The 21,979-nt window shown below is 37.4% G+C and overlaps 1 protein-coding gene across 2 annotated transcripts in view; it reads left to right on the top strand.

The window, feature by feature from the left end:
• The window catches only part of ephb1 (EPH receptor B1), a 173,535-nt gene that overhangs the window by 113,569 nt on the left and 37,987 nt on the right, over window positions 1-21,979 (top strand). For both annotated transcript variants that reach the window (XM_028021343.1, XM_028021342.1), the window contains exons 5-7: window positions 504-839; window positions 12,527-12,651; window positions 20,642-20,804. In XM_028021343.1, the coding sequence (XP_027877144.1) occupies window positions 504-839; window positions 12,527-12,651; window positions 20,642-20,804 (624 nt within the window). The remainder of the gene's footprint in view (window positions 1-503; window positions 840-12,526; window positions 12,652-20,641; window positions 20,805-21,979) is intronic.

Here is a 21,979-nt window from a genome sequence, read left to right as displayed (position 1 = left end):
AATTAATGCCCAAAACAAAAGTATTAGATAAAATAATATCCCATCTACAGTAAGGCAGATATAATGAGTTGATGATTTGCTTGGTAATCTACATTGCTGGGTATACATTGCATTGCTATTTAGATATATATTATAGAATAGAATAAAATAGAAACAGTCTTTATTGTCCCGCAAAGGGGAAATTCAGGTGTAACAGCAGCAACAAATACATAGGTTCACTCAAAAAGTTCTTAAAGTGTTAAAAACAATTTAAAAGACATAATATCAACAACAATAATACAATAACAATAATAATATACTGTCAAGACATAGTGATAGTTTTTTTTAAATATATAAAAAACATATTTATAGTTCAGGAAGTGTATACAGAGATAACATAATATCATCCATTTATGGCAGTATATGTCTATTTTTAGATCAATGAGTAAACATCTGGGGGTGGAAAGAAAGAAAAACTAAAAGAAAAAGAATAATAAAAAAAAACAAACATATTGTCTTTTCAGGCGTTCCATCCAGCCCAAGGAATGTGATCTCCATCGTGAATGAGACCTCAGTGATCCTGGAGTGGCATTCTCCCAGGGAAACAGGCGGCCGGGATGATGTCGTCTACAATATTGTGTGCAAGAAGTGCAGAGCGGACCGACGCTCCTGTTCACACTGCGACGACAACGTGGACTTTGTTGCTCGACAGCTGGGTCTGACAGAGACCAGGGTCTTCATCAGTAACCTGTTGGCTCACACCCTCTATAGCTTTGAGATACAAGCCGTCAACGGTGTCAGCAACAAGAGCCCATACCCAGCACAACATGTCACCATAGACATCACCACCAACCAGGCTGGTGAGTCCCTAATGTTTCCATGTCATGATCATTTTTGCAGCTTTGAAAATAACAGAATCTACATTATTTACTTCTACACTAGATGCAGTTAAATGACTTATTTAATCTATTTAGTTTTTTTTCATGTTTCAGTAGATCAGCTTCAGTACAACTGCACTGGCTATATTTCATTTTGCATTTGTGAAACTGCAAATTTTCTATTATGGTAACATGTTCTACTGTGAATCATTTTGCCTGCAAAAGGCATAATCTGGTACTATGTGCATTGCAGAGTTACATTTCATGGCTTAGCAGCCTTCATGCCTACTTCACAGCAAATGATGAGGGCTGTGAAGCGCGAGAGGAGACTGTTAGGTGATGTGTACATATTTGCAGTCTTTCTAAGCCCACCTTGTCTGGATTAAAGTAATTGCTTTCCTCTTTGACATCACAGCTGTGAAATTTATGCTCGGACCAAATGTGTAGCTTTTTATAATTTTAATCTGGACAAAATCGGCTCGCTGCTACTTTGGACTTTCCTTCGTGGCCTTTTTGCTCACCTAATCATGGGATGGAAACAAGCCTAATGTACAGTCCTAATTTAACATTCTAAAGTTTAGCTTTAAAATAGTGCTAGAGGTAGCCATCCTTTTACATTCAGTAATATTTATGGTCTTACTTAGTCTTCCAATTAACATTTAGAGCAAAGTTTGTTTAAATAAAAAAAAAACTGTCATGTCAAGAAGTATTTAGTCTATCTATCTCTCTATCTATCTACACTTCTAGTAAACATGAAAGAAGCCTCTGTAAAGTAGTGTGGTCAAGGATCAGCAAGGTGAACACAAAAACAGCATCAGCCACTGGTTCCAGATTCTTCTGATGACTTTTATTTGTTACGTTTGACTCTGAATCCCCTCTTCTCTCCCCCACCAAGCTTCCAAGAACTCACTGTTTTTATAGCCAATTGGCAACACACCTGCCCTTAAGTGGACCAAACCACAATTAAACAGGAAAAAAAAACAAAGTCTAAACAGAAACAAGAATAAAATTATTAATCTATTTTACAAACTCATCTACATAATGAAATAGTCTGCAAAATAATCCCTGTAATACAAGATAACTCAAAAAGTTACTTTAAAGAAAATAAACAGATCAATACTCAAAAGAAAACCCTCTAATTGGTAGAACCCAGCAAGGTAATCAATGACATCATCCAGCCATTTAAGCAGGAAATACTGGGCCGGCCCCTTCCATACTCCTGACCTGCTGCAGATCTACAAGGGACGAACAATGGTGAGTAAAAAGGAAAACAAATACCATGAACATACTTTGAAACAAACTAAACTAGTTCAACCAATAGTCCAGAAGTAGTAGCTTTAACCTAAACATATAAATAGGTTGAAACTGCAACATAATTCTAACACAAAATAACCCAGGATAGTAAGTGGAGCAAAGTTGCAAACTAATGTTTAAATTTAAGCATTATGACCAGCTACAGAAAGTAAATGTATCAGAAATAAGAATAAGGTAAAACAAGTAAAATATGCTTCACATAGCACTCACTACGTCTATATGGAATGTAAAGATTTCTCTAAAGAATTTCTAATCAGTCATTCAACTTGGGGGTAAAGGTCTGCAAGCAAAAGACATTCAAAACAACAGACATTATGCCCAGGTCTGGGTGTGCAAGCAAGTTCACCCTGAAAGCAGACTGCTCAAAGCTAAAATCTGTCCAAAACCCTAAAACATAATTGCAGGACCTACATTAGGCTTATGGTACTTTTAATATGAAAGTCCAGGCCTCTGAAATCTGACTAAATGTCAGGCAAAAGAGAAATGCTTTTTTTATATGCAGCATATGTAAATATCTGATTTCAACTCTACTTTCCCATCTTCTGTGCATAAGAGAGTGAATATATTGCCCCATCCAGTGATGGAATACCACATGTCAAATTTTAGTCCCTTTTTAGCTTTAATTCTTGAGTCAGCATACTGTACATTTATCTTTGAGGCCAAAGAAATTATAATTGGGTTATCCCGATTTCTTTTTTGGATTGGAGCATATTTTGGAATTAAATTTGCCTTGGCTAGAGAATGGCATACCACATTTGATTACGTCTCAGAGGAACATAATGACCAACTGCACTTGTCTTTTTCTGATGGGGACTTCGGAGAGGAATGGGAGGAGAGATAAATCAGAACAGAAAACTGGTTGATTTTTTTTTTCTACCAGAAACATGGACCATGACAGCAGAAAGTGGGAAAAATGAGGGGGTAAATAGGTCTGACTATAAAGGTGGCCTAATGGTGCTGACTGTACCTGTTTGACAGGCTAATAGCACACCTGACAGATAGATGTAGAAAGGGCATTGCCCATTCCTATTGTTGAGACCTGTTTCAGTAATGAGGTTTCCTCCAGTAATCTTCCAGGCCTATGTCCATCTTTATGTGGCCCTTTTGTCACCTGGTAATTGCACTGTTCCTCACTTCGACTGGGGTTTTTAGCAGACGGCAACTGATAATGCAGAGGTATACAAAGAGTTCATGGTTAGGATGTGCAAAGCAACTGACGAAAAATACTGTCCTCCTTTGGGGACACAAGGCCTGTAGCAATAAGGAATGGAACCTGTATTAGATTATGGAAATGTTCTCTATTTAAGGCATAAATATTAAGTTAAACAGCAAAAAAAAAAAAACTCCCCCCCTCTCAAAACAGAATATTTTTTACTGCAGTTTTTGTGTAAGCTAATTGACATGCATGGATGAATATTCTGCTTTCATCCAGGGGGGTGAAACTGTCGAACAGAAATCTGTCCCAGACTGAGATAATTTGTGGAGGCAGATTTTATGCATGTATTTTAGACTAACAAAACATGTTTAAAAAGATTTATGTCAAAATTGATTTATGAATCTTTTTAATCTTCTACCTGTTTGTATGGCATCATACAGTATATATTTCATTCAGAAAATTTGAGGAAAAAACAACCAGACTTTAATTTGAGTGTATTTATTTGTGGTGAACAAAGTAATTTTTTTTAACAAAAAGAAACAGCAGAGCAATTATTATTTGGGTCAGTGCTGTCAACCTTAAGTTGCTGATAGGAAAACTCCACCTCTTTTCATTACATACAGAGAGGTCTTTGACCAGTTCTGTGTAAAGTAGAAACTCTGGGTGGACGTAAATAAACTACAACTTTTTTGCATGAATGAAGGACTGCTTATTTTTCATTATCATACGGAAAGTTATAAGTCTATGAAAATAAAATATCATGAGCCCCTTAGAAACATGGGTGTTAAAGTCCTGAAAACTTTATGTGTTTCCTAAGCCTTGTGAACTTTCTGTTAAATCACTGTTGGATGTTTTATCTTAACATGGAAAAAATCTTCAGTATTTAGGACAAACAAAAACAAGAAACTGCAGCTTTACAATCTTTCTTTAAGATTCTATAGTATCATGATCTTCAAGTTAACAGATGAATTTCAAAGAAAGACAATCATTGCTTTTTTCGTCCAACTGGAAATATCATTAATTTTGATATTTAGAAGATAAATTGGACTGCTTCTTCGATAGTAGCCTTCTGACAAAGGTAATGATCCATTTTTGTTTACCTCTGTAAGGTAAAACGACTTCAGTGTAGCTGTTGGTTGGCAGAGAAACTTCATCTTCAGCTGCATAAACTTGTAGTATTAGAGCAGAGGAGCAAACTGGTTATTACAGATGTGAGAGGATGAAAAGTGGAATTTAGGGGGCGGCCTTGATGTGGACATAGCATGAACCAATGAGACCATTTAACTGCCCTCAATCCTGGTGTGTGTCTGAGAAAAAGAACTGATCAATAGTGTGATTTAGGAGTTCATTTATGGCCCTTTGCTCTCTAAGAGATACATACACCCACAGAGACTGAGATGCAACCCCAGAAAGGTTATATACTGCGCCCTGTAAGGTGATTATTCATGACTGTCCTAGTTTTAGTCATATTTGTCTTTTGTCCAAGGAGAAATAAATAAACTTTTCTATGCCATATTGTTGCATTTTGACATAACTTGACACTACCTACTTGTAGTGAATTCATTAAAATGGTAAAAGAAGGAAAGACAAATGTGAGGTAGTTACATAGGTACCTAATACACAATAGTGCTATGATCTCACTAGCACAGCCTTCTTGACCTAGATTATGTGCCAAACATTTCTTAGACCACAGAAATGTCAATTATATCTACAAACAATCCTGCCTTGCTTGACTGGTGTTTGGAGAGCTATTTCCGCAGAAAGACAAACATCGCTGTCCTCAGCCTTGGACAAGTCTGATCGGGTGGGTCATATTCAAGATGGTGAGATCCAGCACACTCGACTGAAATCCAAACAACCAGATGAATTAGAGACATCTGCACCGTGTGGAGCTCTGGAATCAGATGAGATGTTAGGCAAACATGTCCCTAGGAAATATTCAGGACACAATTCATTCTGTCTCTCCAGTTTACATTTGTTTAAGGGATATTCCAGACCCCACCACACCCCCCTGCGTGTCCTAGAGTTTTATCATATGAAAGCTGTCATGGCTTCCTGGTGTGCCGTTTTTATTTCATCTGATGTTTGTTTCTACTGATGTTAGATCCTGTTTCTGGATCCAAAAGGTGAGGGATTAGCTGCAGGCGAGAAAACAAAAAGTGTCAACCTGAATGCTTCTAAACCCAAATGTCACTTCTGATGTATTCATACTGTATAATAAGTGACATTGGGCATAGTGTTGATATCTTTATGCATTTGAGCCAGTGTGAATTTGCTTACAAGGTGAATTGCCTCCTTTCTCTCTTATTTTTACTTTTCTTTTTATACATATGCCTATATGTGTAAAAAAAAGTTCAGCATACTCCTTGTATGATGTGATTTGGAAATATAATTCAAGCCAGTAGTATTTGAGAGAAGTCCCGGGTGCTGAACTGATCCCTCTTTAAGATGTTTGAGAGAAAGGCATTACTATGTAGTCATGGCTGGCTTGGCCTTCTGAGCCTCTGTTAATAAGGTAGCGGTCGTCTAACCTATGGCTTTGACTGCAGCATAGCACATGACTGAACTTTTCTCCTCATATGAGACTCTGCCTATTAGTTCATGGTAGTGTGACAGAATCTAAAAGTAAAAAAAAAAAAAAGATTATATTTTTAGCTGCTAATGTCTCTATTTTATTTGATGTGTTGAAAAAGACTTGGCTCCAAGATAAGTTGATACTGATACTTCTTTCTAAAATGCAATCAACTAAAATGGAATTAAGTTTTCCATCAAGGAATTCTACAAAAGGAAGGAAGGAAGGAGGAAAGAAACCTTGCAAAAGTTTTTTTGAACATCCTTTGAAATTTATCACATTTGGTGAGGATACAACTAGAAATTTAATTAAATTGTATAGAATTTTGTGATAGACCAACAAACAATAGTTTATATTTATGAAGTTGAAGGAAAGTAATAAAAATGTTTAATATTTTTAATTTAATATTTTTACAAGTAAAACTAAAAAGTCTGGTTAGTGTTTTTTTGCCCCACTGTGTCAATAATTTGCAGAACTGCCTCTAACTGCAATTACTGCCTCTTACTGCACTTACTAGTGTCAAATCGTTTGGATTATGTATCTACAAGTTTGGACATTTTGAGACAAAAATGTTGCCTTTTCATCTCTTTGTTCAGATTTAATCAAGAACATCTGTAAATATTCATTTTCAAGCCTTGACACAGATGCTCAGCTAATTTTAGGTGCTTTGACTGGACATGCTTAGAATCATTATCACTCTAGAAGGTGAAACCCTGTCCTATCAACAGAACTTTTGCAGCTGCTAACAGGCTGTCTGCAAGATTTCCAAGTATCTAACACTATTTGTCCTTCCTTCAACTCTGACCTGCTTTTCTGTTGTTGCTGAAAAAAAACCCCATCATATAAGCATAGTGCTGCCACCACCAACTTTTGGAAAATGAATGGTACATTTAATGGACAGAATATTGGGCAATATACATGTTGGCAAGTGCAACTCCCCCAAAAGAGTGACAAGAAATGTTAGATGTTAGATGTTGGGACATTATTTTATAACTTAATCCTGCTTCAAACTTCTCTATAATGTTATAGCTGACCTATGTTTTCTTGTTCTTTATGGTTATCTTCAATCACTGTAATTAAATGCAAACGTCTATAAAGATTAAACTACTCAGGGAATCTAGCTGCACTGAATTTATCTGGGGTTATCAGAGTAAATGGGGGCTGAAAACAAATGCATGCAATTTGTGTTAAAAGATTTTTGCTTTTTAATGGAACTGAGGACCATTTGAGAACTATGTACTTCTTTGTGGTATTCTATTCCATAAAAGTTAGGGTAACACTACTTTTGCAAAGCCTTATATATACACTGTCATTTTGGAAGTGGCTCAATGACAAAAAAGAAAAAAAGAAGTAGTGGAAGATATTCAGCCTAGTTTGGAGTACAACCAATGCAAGACACATTTTCTGTCGTAGTATTGCTGTTGGTTTAAAAACTTTCATTCGAAGATGTCACCCAGAAGGTAAATTTCCCTATTTGTTAGTCAGATAAGCCCCACTCAGCTGGTGTTAACAGCTTTATGCCAACTGGAGAAAAGCTTATCCTTTTATTGAAATCATGGAAAATGTGTCTTTTTTTTTTTTTTTTTTAAACTGTTTTTCTGTAGTTTGGCTTTGGAAATGTGCATAAACGTGTCCATATCTGGGAACACATTCATGAACAGATCTGAGTAAATGTTAAATTTGCAGTTGATGTTGACAAATGGTTGCATAAATTTATAGTTTCTGTGCTTGCAAGCAACCAAAAGCAAGAGCATCACTTTTGTGCATTACGGTTGACTATCGCAGGTAAAATTTTCTTCCAGTTTTAAAGGAATATAACTCTAAATCCTTGATGCACAACAAGAAGTCTAATATGCTGGAACCTTGGTGTTAAATTAAAATTATAGCAGCTGCACAGAAAGGTTTCCATAATGAGAAGAGAAGTTTAGTTTGTCAGATACACATAAAGTTGTCATCTGTATTACACAGTTGATTAAACCTTCAAGGGTAAATAAGCTTTTTTATTTTCATTCTTTCACCATCTTTTTTTTATCCATCTTTCTCCATCCTATTCTTCTTCCCTCTTTCTGTCTAAGTCAGACGCTTGAAGGCTTTGACTTTGATTAATGGTGAGCCAAGCTCTGCATTAAAAGCCAGGGGCTGCAAGTGGGGCCAGATAAAAGTGGAGCACAAGGAGCAAGGGATTGGCGGGATGGAGGGTGGAGAGAGAAGCTTGGGACATAGTCACCAATCACTGTCAGCATCATTGTCCCAGGGTGACAATGGGAACGCACTTGGAGAGGACAGCAGAGCTTCATTGAGCTGGATCTCACCCTCATACAACCACAACACATTGTCTCTGACAGGCTCGTCACACGTAGGTTATGAGGGCACATAAAAAACGTGTGAATGGTCTTTTTTTTGTTCAACTCATCTCAGAATCACAAGCTCTGTTCATGTAAGAGACATTAACAAGATATCCATGTTTATGAAAAGGGCTATATCAAAATATTTACAATTCATCCTTTCAGTTTTGTTCAGGGTTGCAGTTCAAAAATTTTATAACAGTTCCTGTCTAAATTTAGGAAATCTATAAACAAAAACATGGAAGGGGAAAGACATTGGCACTATGCTGCCAAGAAGCCAGAGTTATCTTGTGTTTGAAATAGGGGTGCAAATGATCAATTAATCAGTTATTCTAAAGTTGATTGATCTTATTTATCTACTAACGATTAATTGATTGGTTATGGTAAACAGGGCTGACCATCTTTCTATAACAAGTTCATTATATTTAAACAATTTTTGTGTAAACTGTATTAAGTGCTTGCTGAATAAACAGAAAATCGAAGTTCTCTGACATTCTTAATCTCAGACATATTGATAAATTATAACATGACATAACCTATAAGTTGCTGAATAGAAACATAAAAGATGAAACAACTAAATTATGTGAAACACTTAATCCCACATGAACAGAGATGTTCGTAGTCTGAGGAGCCCTGCAGACTTTACTTACCACTCTGTATCAACAAAGTGGACAGAAACTGTGATATAGCTTTCTGCTGCCAGGGAAGTCAAATTTTATTTAAGTTATGTTTTATATATACAGCATTTTAATAAAATATGCATACACAGAATTGTGAATTGTAATTGTGCTACAAAATGGCACTATGTGCCCGGGAAATACATAATATTGCCTCTTTAACAAAGAGAAATGTATTTTTCTTTGTTGCCAATTAGCAACTACAAGTCTATTTGACATGGTCTTGTTAAAAGGACTGCTATTGCACATAAACCCTACAAAGTTTTGACTAGCTGTTAAAGCTCTACAAGTATGGAGCAATAGGTGAATTAGTGAACATCATCTTATAGTTTGTTTTATTTAACCAAGGCTCAATCCAGACATGTATAAAAAAGAAACACTTAATGAATAAGACTTTGTTTATGCACCTGAAAGCATGAACTGAATTGCAGCCAGAGAAACAGAGCTTCCCTGCACGGCATCTTTTCCCCACTGCAGGAATTTCTGAGTGGAGCACCCATCCCCAGGGTCTGTCAGGAACAGTGTGCCTGTGGCCGGTAATTGATAATGCGGCCCAGGCAGCCCTCACCCTGGTCAGTGGAGCGTGAACTAGCCTGAGAAGTAGAGAGGCTGGAGTGCACCGAGGTAAAGCTCAGCTCTCTCGTCGCTGTGTGGAGAAATGAGGGAGGGGCGAGAGGTGAGAGCCAACAAGGGCAGCAGGGGCATAATCCACAAAAACAGACCCTTTCACTCCTTCTCATCTGCATTTTCCCATGCAGGAGAATAGCATGACACTCAAACTTACTGATCCCAATGAAAGTCATGGAATAATGTCCAACTCCCTACAAAAGGTGATTTACAAACAATCCCAAATGACAAGAGGATTGAGATCTTTTCTTTTAGTCTTGTGCAGAGGGAAGACTGATCTGAGCTGGGAATAATCTACAGAAAACATAGGAAGGAGGGTTATCATGAAAGGTCTCTTTGATGGCTGCTAATAAGAGATTTTCAGTAGAATGCTAACCAGCAGGTGGGGTTAAAACCAGCCTTTGTTGTTCAGAGTCAAATACACAAAATGTTATGAGAACAGAAATTGACTGGAATTCTTATCAGAAATGGTCATATGTTTACAAATTAGCTTTATAGGATAGGATAGGATAGAATGTAGTCTAAAGCTGCAGTATATAATTTGTCTAAAATATGTTTGTTTTTTTATCCATCTCATACCATTCCATGATGACAGAGTGACAGTTTTTAAAAATATAAAAAAGCATGTATTTTTTATATTAAATACTGCAACTTTAAGTCATTATTGAACTTGAGGTATTAGTGAATCTTAGCACATTAAAGAGGTTGGTTGTGGCATGTTCACGCTTGAATTCATTTATCTGTTCCATTAAATCAGTTAATATATGCATGAAAGCTAACAAAGTTCCTATTTAGAATATTTTTATCATTTAATCTTAAAAAAAAGAACAACAACAACAAAAAAACACGCACATTTAAACACTGTGTAAACAGATAATTGTGAAGATTAGAACTGATTATTCCCATTCCCTTATTACTCAAATTAAATAGACAACACTGAGATACTGTATGTCATAAATGAAGTGTACTGAATGATTTGTGTGATAGGATAGAATGACATTGCAGAGGACAAAAATTATCAAGGTGCCTTGTATCTAGATTAATTGACTGACCACATGTGTGCAGTCAGGCGTATGGCAGCTGAAGGGTGGAAAATTCTCATTGGCGTCACAAAATGTTTACACTTTACTGATATCTTTAACAAATGCAAGAATTTAACAAGTAACATTTCACATTACACAAATGAGTTCATGATGAATCAACAGTTTTTGGGGATGTGACAATTAATTGTTTATAAACTGTAATTGTTGGTTTACTGCATGTATGATTTCATATTTCACAATATCCAAGATTACAGCCATAGTTCATAGATTGCCAAATGTTTCTTTTTAAAGTTTTCCCTTGGCCTCCAGAGGCTGTAGTGTGCTTGACCCTCTTTTGCATAAAGCAACCTGCACCTCAACTTTATTTAAATAAGGCAGAGCTAGGGTGACACTCGACCTCCTGAAATGCAACATGCCACTACAGACGGCTTTGCAAGGCTGCACACTCAGTCACTGAATAGGAAACATTAACATGATTTATACTTTGGATATATTACATTACAACTCCTATATTCAGACCTACTCTACCCAACAGCAGATTAAATTTTAAATCAGTCCTCAGTGGTAATGTCATGGTACTCCAGTTACAACTCAGGCAGAGTCCTTATATTTGTAGCTAAAACTCAGACCAAATGCAAACTTTCAAAGATGAGTCAAATCTACCATATATATTATGGCCAAGAGATTTATAGTATTTGCTCCTACAATACTGGAACATTGCCGGAATAACCTTTTATCAAGCCATTTAAAATTATTGATCAATGATTTACCAACAATATTTTCCTCTAGTTAAAGCAGGATTATATATTCTTGCAAATGTTGAATAATTGTATTAAATATATTTAAAATCTGCAAGAGATTTTATTAAGTAATTGGCATACCAGCTTGTAAAATATTATTATTACTGTTTTTTTATTCTGCCTGCCGCCACGCCAGGTTTTCTTTTTTTTTTGATCTGTCAAGAAATTGTGTGGTATTAGCATAGTAACTTGACATTATTGCCACCTATACCACACATATTGCAACTGAGTACTACAAGTACCAATCTTACAGGAATTGCTTGATAATAATAAATCTAACACCCAAAATACACTATGTACATAGATTCCCTGCATGTAAAAAACATTTAAATCCTTAGGTGTGCCCATTGTCAGATATACTTCAGACTGGATTTTACGTCTTATTAAAAGGTTTTTGCATTTTCATGTTATACTACTGTAAAAGATTTCTGCAGATATGTGACAACATAGAAATTGTTTAACAGGAGCTTTGTAAAAATAAACATGGCCATGATACAGGAAAAAAAATGTTTGAAAATCATATATAATTTTCTTTAACTTCACAATCATTGTGAAGGGACGACAATGCTAGGAGTTCATCTTTAACTAGTGGTTTGCTGATTTGTCCTTGGGGAAGACACTTATCTTGCCTTGCCTGCTGGTGGTGGCTAGAGGGCCCAGTGGTGCTGGAACATGGCAACCTCGCCTCCATCAGACTGCCCCAGACCAGCTGTGGCTACAATGTAGCTTACCACCATCAATGTGAATGTGTGCATGAATGAGTGATGGTGGTGTCTTCTGTACTAGCTAAAGCACTAAAGAAAAACAGACCATTTAACACTACTGGTTAGGTTTTATCTATCCCTTTGAGTCCAGGGTTGCACAAAGTGTAACACAAATTGGAAATAAACATGAAACTGAAAAAACTCAACTTAGCATCACATTCATTTATCTTCTGGCTCAGGACTTTACAAATATAAAGGAAGTAAAAACTTTAGGGTTTCTAAGGCAGTCCACTGATGATGAGGTAGTGGTTCCTGGTGTGACAGCGGGTTTGCAAGAAAAAAAGAAAAAGAAAGGAACAATGGTTAGGAAGGAACTAGTAAGAGGAATAAAATAACTGTGCTTACTATTTTTTACTATCTCATTTTTGCAGCCCCATCAATTGTTCCCATCATGCATCAGATCAGCTCCACCATGAACAGCTTCACACTATCATGGCCTCAACCAGAGCAACCCAACGGCATCATCCTTGACTATGAGCTGCGCTACTATGAGAAGGTAAGCTGCAAAGTTGTACATTTGCATGAGTGTTTAATTTTTTTTTCCAGTTGAATTTCTTTCACTTGTGCTCTTCATATGTTGTATATGTTACATGTGATGCTGTAGAATCTCAGCTCCTGGATATCTGCAAGCTGTTCCCCTGGGTTGATAATATGTCCAGTCCCTTCGCTCCCTCCACCTCTCCCACTGTTCTTTGGTTTCTGCTGCTGATGAAGTGAAAAGGCTGACCTCTGCACCAGGCCCACTCTGCACAGTGCAGTAACCCTGTCCCACTGTGAAAATGCATTGGGTCTGGAGGGAGTCGCATCGACCTGTCTCCTCACACACAATACGTCTGCTTTATTAAGTCACCAGCACTACCCTTCAGTTACTACGCTGCTTTAGTATTGACCTGTAGGCTTTTCCCAAGGCCTCGAACATAATAAAACTCAGATACTGGAGACTTCAGCAGTTTGGTTTTTGGACTTGTCTTTCTAAAGCAGATCCATAAAAAACCCAGTTATGCATGGGTTCTTTTTTTTGCCAGACTTTATCATTCTAGAACTGTTTTGAGACTTAGTTAACTCTAAGTCTCAGTTATCACTATCTTCAGTTTTCCACATAGAAGATGGTAATCAATATAGATTTATTAATGTGTGTGTACATTTCTTGTGTTACTGTTGAATTCTTTGATTCTCAAAAACTCGCTGTGTCCTTGTTTCCTGGATCAATATTTGCAGTGCCAGTTTAGAAAAGTTTTGTCACGTTAAACATTTTCTATTGGGACAAGAAACAATTGTTATTTAAAAGTTATGTTGCATTCAGAATCGTAGGTCTTCAATGTTGTTTTTCCTTTCTGAGGTTTCACAGCTCATGGAGCTGAATCTGACTGCCATAGCTCTGACAAACCTTATCCACCAGGCAGCTTAGTGTCATGTAAATACCACTTACACGGCCCACGTTACCTCATGAATATCAATCAAACCTGATGTTTAGTTTAGAGCTTCCTCAAACAAATAGATAAATACAGCATAATCACAAATTAGTGAACTATCAGGGACATGATTGCTAATTGCACTGGGATAATTCAGGTGATGACTGAGGCTGTGCTCCATGCTGCCAGTCTGAATGTACCTACATCACCCCCTATTTGTTCCAGACTTGAAATGTCTTATCTGTGTAGAAAACGTTCCACCGTGTGAGAGTGAGTAAGACATAGAAGGTGAGTCAAAGTGATTGCTTTGTGACACACTGGGCTGTCGAGATGAGATTTCCCCTTTGGTGGTCCTCTTTTGACACTCTGTATTTTGGATCTGACAAGGCTTTTCACACATTCTAAACAGACTTTCCTTCAGCCAGACACCCCTGACGGAGATGTCAGAGATGTGTTTTTATACCTGATTAAGCACCAAATCTGTCTCCATCCCTTTCCCTCTGTCTCTCTCTCTCTCTCTCTCTCTCTATATATATATATATATATATAAGTGCCATAATGTAATTATATGTATATGCATTGTGAAATAATCAGCTGATGTTAGTCTTTATAAGAAGAAATTTTATATTTAGGTTTATTTGAGTCTATCAAAACCACAACCTGGAGATTTTCCATTGCTGAGTGTCTCTCCAAGCATCAGCAGAGAGTTGACCACACTCAGCCCGGCCACAATAGTGAGAAACAGATCCTCAATGGAGATGCTCACCACTGGGATTGAACCAAACCGCACATTAATCTGTTAGAGAGCAATTTGCCAGTGGAAAAGCACCTTAATATTCTCTAACAAACGTCTTAAGGGCTTTATGAATAGCTGTGCTAGTGATTACTAAATTCCACATTGTATTTACTAATTAGATGTGCACTGAGAATTGATAACACCGTTTTTTCTTTCAGAGTTTCAAAGTACAGGGTTGTGAATAAAAATGCATTAAACACTGTGTGTTAATTTATCCTTATTAAAATATACCTTAGTTTTTAGGTTGTAATGTGACAAAATACATGGAAAAGGTGAGAGGTGATTATTCACTATCAACTTGCAATTTTATTATCTTAATATCATTGTTATGTGTGGTTTGTTACATCAGTGTACAGCACAAAATGTAGGTGGTAATGAGTAAAAGACAAATTTCCTTTTTTTTAGCTTGAAATCCTAACTAGATGTTAATAAGTGTTCACCCAGCAGATGTCTCTCTCTTCTTTAGGCTGCCTACTTATTGTAAAGTAAGTGTTCCCAGGACCTTAAATGGCACCGCAAGATTAAATGATTTAAACCCTTTCAGGGGAAAGGGGGGACATCTCATCCTATCTTTTCTCTTCCCTTTTTTCATCTAGTTGCCTGAAAATTTGGGGAGGGAGGAAATAAGTCTACATAGTGGAGGTCAGGCCCTCCATTAGGCTGGAGCAGAGCAGCCACCCGCTCTGGTTGCAGACAGCTCTGATGGTGTCACGAAGAGGGTGCATGCGTGTGCGTGTGCGTGTGTGTATACAGCTGGGTATGAGTCTGTGCAGTTGTGTATGTGCAAAACCCACCAGCAGTGCAGGTGGATCCATTCTGGTTAACAATAGTGAAGTCATGCAGCAGTGTTAGGAAATGCAAGCACAAATCCAAGGTTTTACAGGCTGGGCACAATGAACTCTCCCCTGTGTTTTGTATACAATTAGTGATGACACAAATAAAAAGGTGACTTTATATACTTACTTTCTGCAATTCTCACGTTGACCACATTTTGTGGATACATGTAGATTTTTGAGGGGCAAGTTCATCTCTGAATATTGTTCTTTATTTACCATACCACAGTCCCCAATCAATAGTCTTCACATTTCTTTGTGTATGCTCACTTTTTCCCCCTCTTGGTTTTTATTCCCACATTGAATGTATGCAAAGTATAATGGTAAAGGAAGATGGTTGCAAAGTATATGGGGAAGAATATTAAAGATTAAAGAGAATTAAAGAAAGTTAACTTGAAAAAAAGACAATGCATTCACATTTAATAGACATATGATTGCTAAATTAAGATAAAAAAAGACAGAATTTGTAGGTTTTAAATGTCAGTTTTAGAGCATTTCTACTTTATTAGGGTTTTAGCTAGTTTTATTATATGCAGTTTGATAATGACATGATCATAGGAACAATTTCATCAGCTATTTTTGTTTTACAAAACTAGAAATACTAGAATTTGTGTTCATAAACTCCTCGGTTTGCCTTTGTGTGTGCCGGTTATTTGCATGCATGCAACTGTTTGAGCCTGTGAAGAGGACACATGGTATCCCACCATGTTTGTCCTTTCGCCAAGTGGCCATGCTGTGCATTTTGGGTTGGTTGGCAATTTTTTGAAAAACGGATACACAAGTAAGATTCTCACTCACAGAGACACACAAGTACAATGAAAGTTCATTTTTATTGTCCAATATGACACAGCTTTTAGTTTTGAATCAGATGTCTCACAGGGCTTTATTAAAGTGATGATTTTGAGAGATGCATTTTCAACTGATAAAACGGCACAAAGATTTCACTATAACTGTGAAAATGAAAGAAAGTAATGCGTAGTATTTCCCTGTAGAGCTTCGTAGTCACAATGGCCTAAAAAGCCAGATCACTTCAGTTGTAATAACCTCTATGATGATGTAAAAACCTTAGACTTATAGGAGTGCTGCAAACATTTAGAATCTAAATAAAATAAAAATGAAAAATTCAGAATGCACTACACTTCTAGTTCTGTTTGATCACATCGTCACCTTCCCAAAATAAATAAATTTTTGCCAACAGTGATTTCTAATAATAATAATAATAATAATAAAATCTCTAAAATAACATGTGAGCTTTAACACGTTGTTGAGAATTTTGCATTGGGTTCATTTAAATATTCACGTCCTCATTGTGTTTAACATGTAAAGCAGCAATGGGTCGTTTTTTCCCCAACTCCCAAAATGAGCTGCCCGTGACTCATATTTCATGACATTCACAATATATGACCCTCTTTAAAAGCTCTTCAATTATGGAATGTTTGTGACATAAAAAGAGAAGTTATGACCATGTATACCAAAAATCGCCAAGGGGTTCAATTGTACTTTTTTGAAACAATGCAAAATGCTGCCACTGAGCTGTCACATCGCCCTTTGTTCATTACTATAGTAATTGAATTGCAATGCAAAGAACTGACAGATAAAAAGACAAATCACAGTACATAAATATTAGCTGATAAGGTATATTTGTTTCAGATATTACTCTAAAATGGTTTAAACTTATGGCAAAATGTTCAGAAATTCTGAACACTTTATGTCACTCCTAATATTGCAGCAAGGGGAGTCTTTTTTTTTATCTGCATGGAGATATGAACAGCAGTATAAAGTTTCAGTGATACTTTTCAGATGGTGGAACTATCAACAAGAACCAAAGGATGAATGTGAAACAGGTTTTGGCACCACTGCGGAAATGAGTGCAGAGGATTTTGGTTGGGATGAATTCGGCTTTTGAACAAGGACACATCTAAAGGGAATATGGTCATTGATCATGGATAGTCTGCTGAAGGCAGAGACATTGGAAATATGCTGAAGAATTATTTGAGTGCCCAGGAGATGGCTGGAAGTCATGAGTTCTCTACAGAGAAAAAAGAAAAAACATCACACAGAACCACTGGACCTGGCATTATCACCTATTACTTTCTATCTAGATGTTTCTATCTAATTTTATTCATCTATATTTGCAGGATTTCCATGAAAGTTGCCAGGTGAAAAATATTCTTATATAATGTTATATGCGAACTAAAGTTATGTTTTACTGTGCAGTTCCACACATTTCATTCCACTGGCAACATCTTATTCTACTTACATTAAACCAAATTAAATTTTAATGTAGCCACTTCAATGGTTAGGTTTGTGAAAATCAGGGCTTTTCTGGTGGTTCTAGTTCTATGTTTGCATGCTATATAGTAACAATAAATAAAACAAAAACCTATGTCTCTCATAGTAGTAATATGGATTTGTTGAACATCTACATCTAAGAAGATGTAAGGCATTCCAGGAGCAATTTAGTTGCAGTTTATTTCTTTTTTTTATGTTTAATTAGCACATTTCTATGAAAGAGTGTAATACCTACAAAGCACAGTATGGCTGCTTTAAAGCTTTGTAGAGCAGTACATACAATTGTATTCAAACCAAAATATTAATTATCACATTTCTGTTCACAGATAGTATTTAAAAATACTTCTATAGTGAGACTAACCATCATATGTTATGGCTCTGTCACTTTGCTGAATGCTTCAGTGATCATTTCCCACAGTGCTTTCTGTCTGTCACCTCTGGCAATGATTTTGATTGGCTGCTTCGCCATCTGCCTTCCCACCTGCAACTTACTCTTGATTTAGTAAGTTGGGGTGTGGTTCTCCTAATCCCCAATTGACTGGCAGCAGGGAAGGACCTCTCATAGCTGGAAGCTCCTCCTGGCAAGGCCTTCCATTGGCTATCTTCAAACCTGCTGGTGTGCCAAATGCCAGCTAATTTTTGTGTGGCAGATGTGTGTGTATGTGTGTACGTGAGACATAATCCCCTTTTGACAGGCAGCATGAAGAGGCCATTCTGAGCTCATTCTTTCCCAAAGGACAGCTCACCCATTGGCGGTTTGCCATCTGTCTGCTCACCTGTTCTGCATTGATATTCAACAGATGGGGGTGTGGCTTAGTGAAGGCAAAGAAGAAATAGGCAAATTTTGACCCCTAGGGGTCTGTGTGCTTTCAACCATGGCTGGGACCATATGATTTGATGGCAGGGGTTTCAGTCTCTCATGGGGAATCTTGTGGGTGCACTTTTTTCAAAAAAACTGCTACTGTGAAGTCACGTCTCAAGTGTTTGTATGCAGCAATTTAAAAACAGTTTGCTTGCTCTCAAGACCGAAAAGTACATTAATGATTAAACTCAATAAACCAGTTACATCCAGCATTCCATTTATAATTTTTTCCTCTCACTGACAGAATGAAATCCTGCTGGTGTGATGCCCCGCACATCCCAAGCCCAAACATTTGTCTTCATCAAGCCCAAAGTGTCCAATAAGAGTTAATGTGATTGCGCACATCATTATGTGTGTGCGGGAGGTGGATGGAAGCAGATCTCATAGCCATGTTTACCTCAACTGCTTAGTGATGGAGCAACCGGAATGATTCAATTACACCAATCAGATTGGATAATGATTTCAGTGTGGGCTGCCACTGCCTCGAGTTTCTTATCGCTTCCTGCCATCTTCCATCTCCTCCATGTACCCCCTCTTCTCCTCCCTCTTCTTATTCCTTACCTGATTTTTTTTCTTTAAGCATTCATACATGATGATAAAAATGCACAGTTCTAACACTGAACAATGTTCTATTACACCAGTTTAAAATAAAGACTTCTTCTAGTTACACAGAATTAGTGACACAGGGATGTATAACCCTTTGTTCATAGCCACCCTTTCCAGTTTGTCTGCATTGCAGCCGTCAGTGGCCTGCAATGGTGGGTGTAGTGTAGGTGCAGTCTTATTTTCTGGCTGTCATATTCACTCTGCGTTACGGGATTGTGACAGGCCCCAAGTTATTACTGATCCCCTATAGCAGATTCTGTACCTCCAACAAGTCCCAAACTTCTCTGCAGCAGACTGTCTGACTCGCTCTGTTGAGCGTGGAAATGGAATTAAGACTATTTTTCAGACATTAGTTATAATTAAAAGGTGGCTGCACATATATACACGCACACATTATTGAATAATTCAGTGTACTTAAGTAGCATGCCAATTTATGTGCAGTTTAAATTGACAAACTGCACATAAATTGTGCAGTTGCAAGTTGCAGTGTGTACAAGTTGCAGTGTACACACTGCAACTTGAGGCCCTGTATTGTTTTCTTCATGACGGACTTCTGCCACGTAATTGTACCTTCTACGTGGTACAATTTAGCCATCCCCGCAATACACTAAAAATCATAACTTATAGATATTCTTCCAATTAAAAAAATATTTTGCCTTTCTATTAAATGCTGAGACAGTTTTCACTGTCTTTACTTATAAAAAAAAAAAACATACATCATGAAAGAACAAGCTGAATGTAGTTAAATGCCCAGTGCCTTCATTAGTAACCTGCTTATGTCTCTTTCTCAGTTTGGTAGCTCAGTGTTTAAGGTAGTCAGCAGCTTTTTTGCTTAGAATAAATTTCAGATGACAAATAGGCCCATGTTTATGTTTTACTTTTTACCTTAATGTTACAGTAAAGGTTAAGTATTTTTCTAAAGGTTCCCTACTTCTCTTTTTCATGCCTTTCTGTCTTTCTCTTTCCAAGGCTTCACAAACTGTTCACATGTTGCAAATGCATTAAGTACCATTTAATATGTTGTTTTCTGTTTGATAGGTGTTCTTGTTTTAAGAAGCCTTCTCCAATAAGGGAACTGATTCTTGTGCTGTGGAAAAAAAACAAAAAAACAGCGTAAACTAGATAGACCAGAGCCAGATCAGATTTGATGTGGTCTGTCTAGTTGGTTGGTTGTTTGTGTAACTTGGAAAGACTTACGTCACTACATTGGAACACTGTGCATTAATCTCCCTAAAAAAATTAAGTTATTGGAAAGATATCTAATAAACTACTCCACCAGCCATTGTTCAATTCCTAAAACAACATGTATAGTTTCTGACCTTCTCTCCCTGCCAATTTCCTGTCTGGTTGCTGTGAATGGAGGCCACTAATGCCACAGAATTGTAAAAGAAAATAGTACAATACTTAGCATGGACCGCCTCTAGCCACACACAACAATGATATAGGTCTACCACACATTAACGACCGTTGCTAGAAGCCAATTCTGTCAGATATTAGGTTTGTAAAACATAAATAATTTCAAGGTGACCGCTGTCAAATTTAGTTCCTTGATGCTCAATTGTTGGTGAGGTTTCCAGCCATCACTTTCATTTTAGGAAAGAAATTGACCTTTATTTCTTAGTTGATTGTGTGATTTTGTGCAGTAAGTAATCACTAATGTTTTCTGTGTTCACTGCTTCTTTCAGGATCATGCAGAGATAAACTCTACTGTGCTGCGCAGCCAGACCAACACTGCACGTGTGGAGGGCCTCAGGCCGGGTACAGTTTACGTGGTACAGGTGCGGGCACGGACTGTGGCTGGCTTTGGCAAATACAGCAGCAAGATGTGCTTCCAAACCCTCACAGATGGTAAGGACCGTGGAGCCAAAGGAATCAGTTCTGTCTGCTCATCTCTCTGTTCTACTCTGCTTTCCTTTTCTTTTTTTTCATTTCACGCACACACCCTCTTCTTCCTAGCACCCATGGACACCTCTTTGTGTTTGGTGTTGGATTATTATTAGCAGAAGAAATGGAAGGAAAAACACAGTTTTTGATTGCACTTCTATTTCCACAGCAAAATTGATTTCCTTCAGGGTCAGATGTAAGTGTGTGTGGGAGCTATGAACATGAAGAATGCAGAGTATCTTTTTTTGTGAAGCTAACTGTGGTTCATTTAAAATGCTTAGCTAATTTTTTTGGGGGGCTTTTTTTTTTTTAACATGTCCTTCTGTTTACCGGGGAACTGTACTAGAATACATAGCTCTGATTAGTGGTTGATTAGATTAATTTTCTTTTTTTTTTTCTGGGCATCAGAGGCAGGGGGCAGTTGGCAAGGGAAAAGGGGCTGAAACACCTGGTAAGCTGGCAAGCATCTGGAGCTATGTTCATTAGTGTCACTGCAGAAAGAGTGTGAATAGATTTGGTGAGGTCGGTGGAGCAATTCCTCACCAGCTTCCCAGCTGGGGGTTTTGGTGCTGGAATCAAAACAGCTTGAGTCTGTCTGAATAACTCTTATTTACTAGAAGACCACACTAATCTCTGGTATGGCCAGAGTTCCTAATACATAAAGAGGTTATAAGGATGTTTCTACATTGTACTAGTACATCTCAAAAAAGTGCAATATTTTGTACCAGTGACCTCAGAAAGTAACTATAGATAGAATCCTCACACAAAGAGTGATATATTCCCCAGCTTTTGCTTGTAGCAATTTTGGTAATTATGGCTTACAGATAAGAAATATCCAAAATTCAGTGTCTCAGAATACTAGAATATTGTGAAAAAGGTCACTGGAATGCAAACTTATGGCGTCACACCCTAATGAGCTAATCATTTCAAAACATCCCCAAAGGCTTCCTGAGCCTTTAAATGGTCACTCACTCTGGGTCAATAGGCTACATAATCATGGGGAAGACTGCTGACTTGACAAATGTGCAGAAGACAGTCATCAATACCCTTCACAAGGAGGGTAAGCCACCAAAGGTCATTGCTGAAGAAGCTGATTGTTCACAGAGCTCTGTACCCAAGCATGTCAACTGAAAATTGAG

This window comes from Xiphophorus couchianus, chromosome 6 (genome assembly GCF_001444195.1).
Source record: "Xiphophorus couchianus chromosome 6, X_couchianus-1.0, whole genome shotgun sequence".
Classification (NCBI taxonomy): domain Eukaryota; kingdom Metazoa; phylum Chordata; class Actinopteri; order Cyprinodontiformes; family Poeciliidae; genus Xiphophorus; species Xiphophorus couchianus.
The sequence above is the reverse complement of the archived record's forward strand: the minus strand, read 5'-3'. Positions and strand labels throughout refer to the sequence as shown.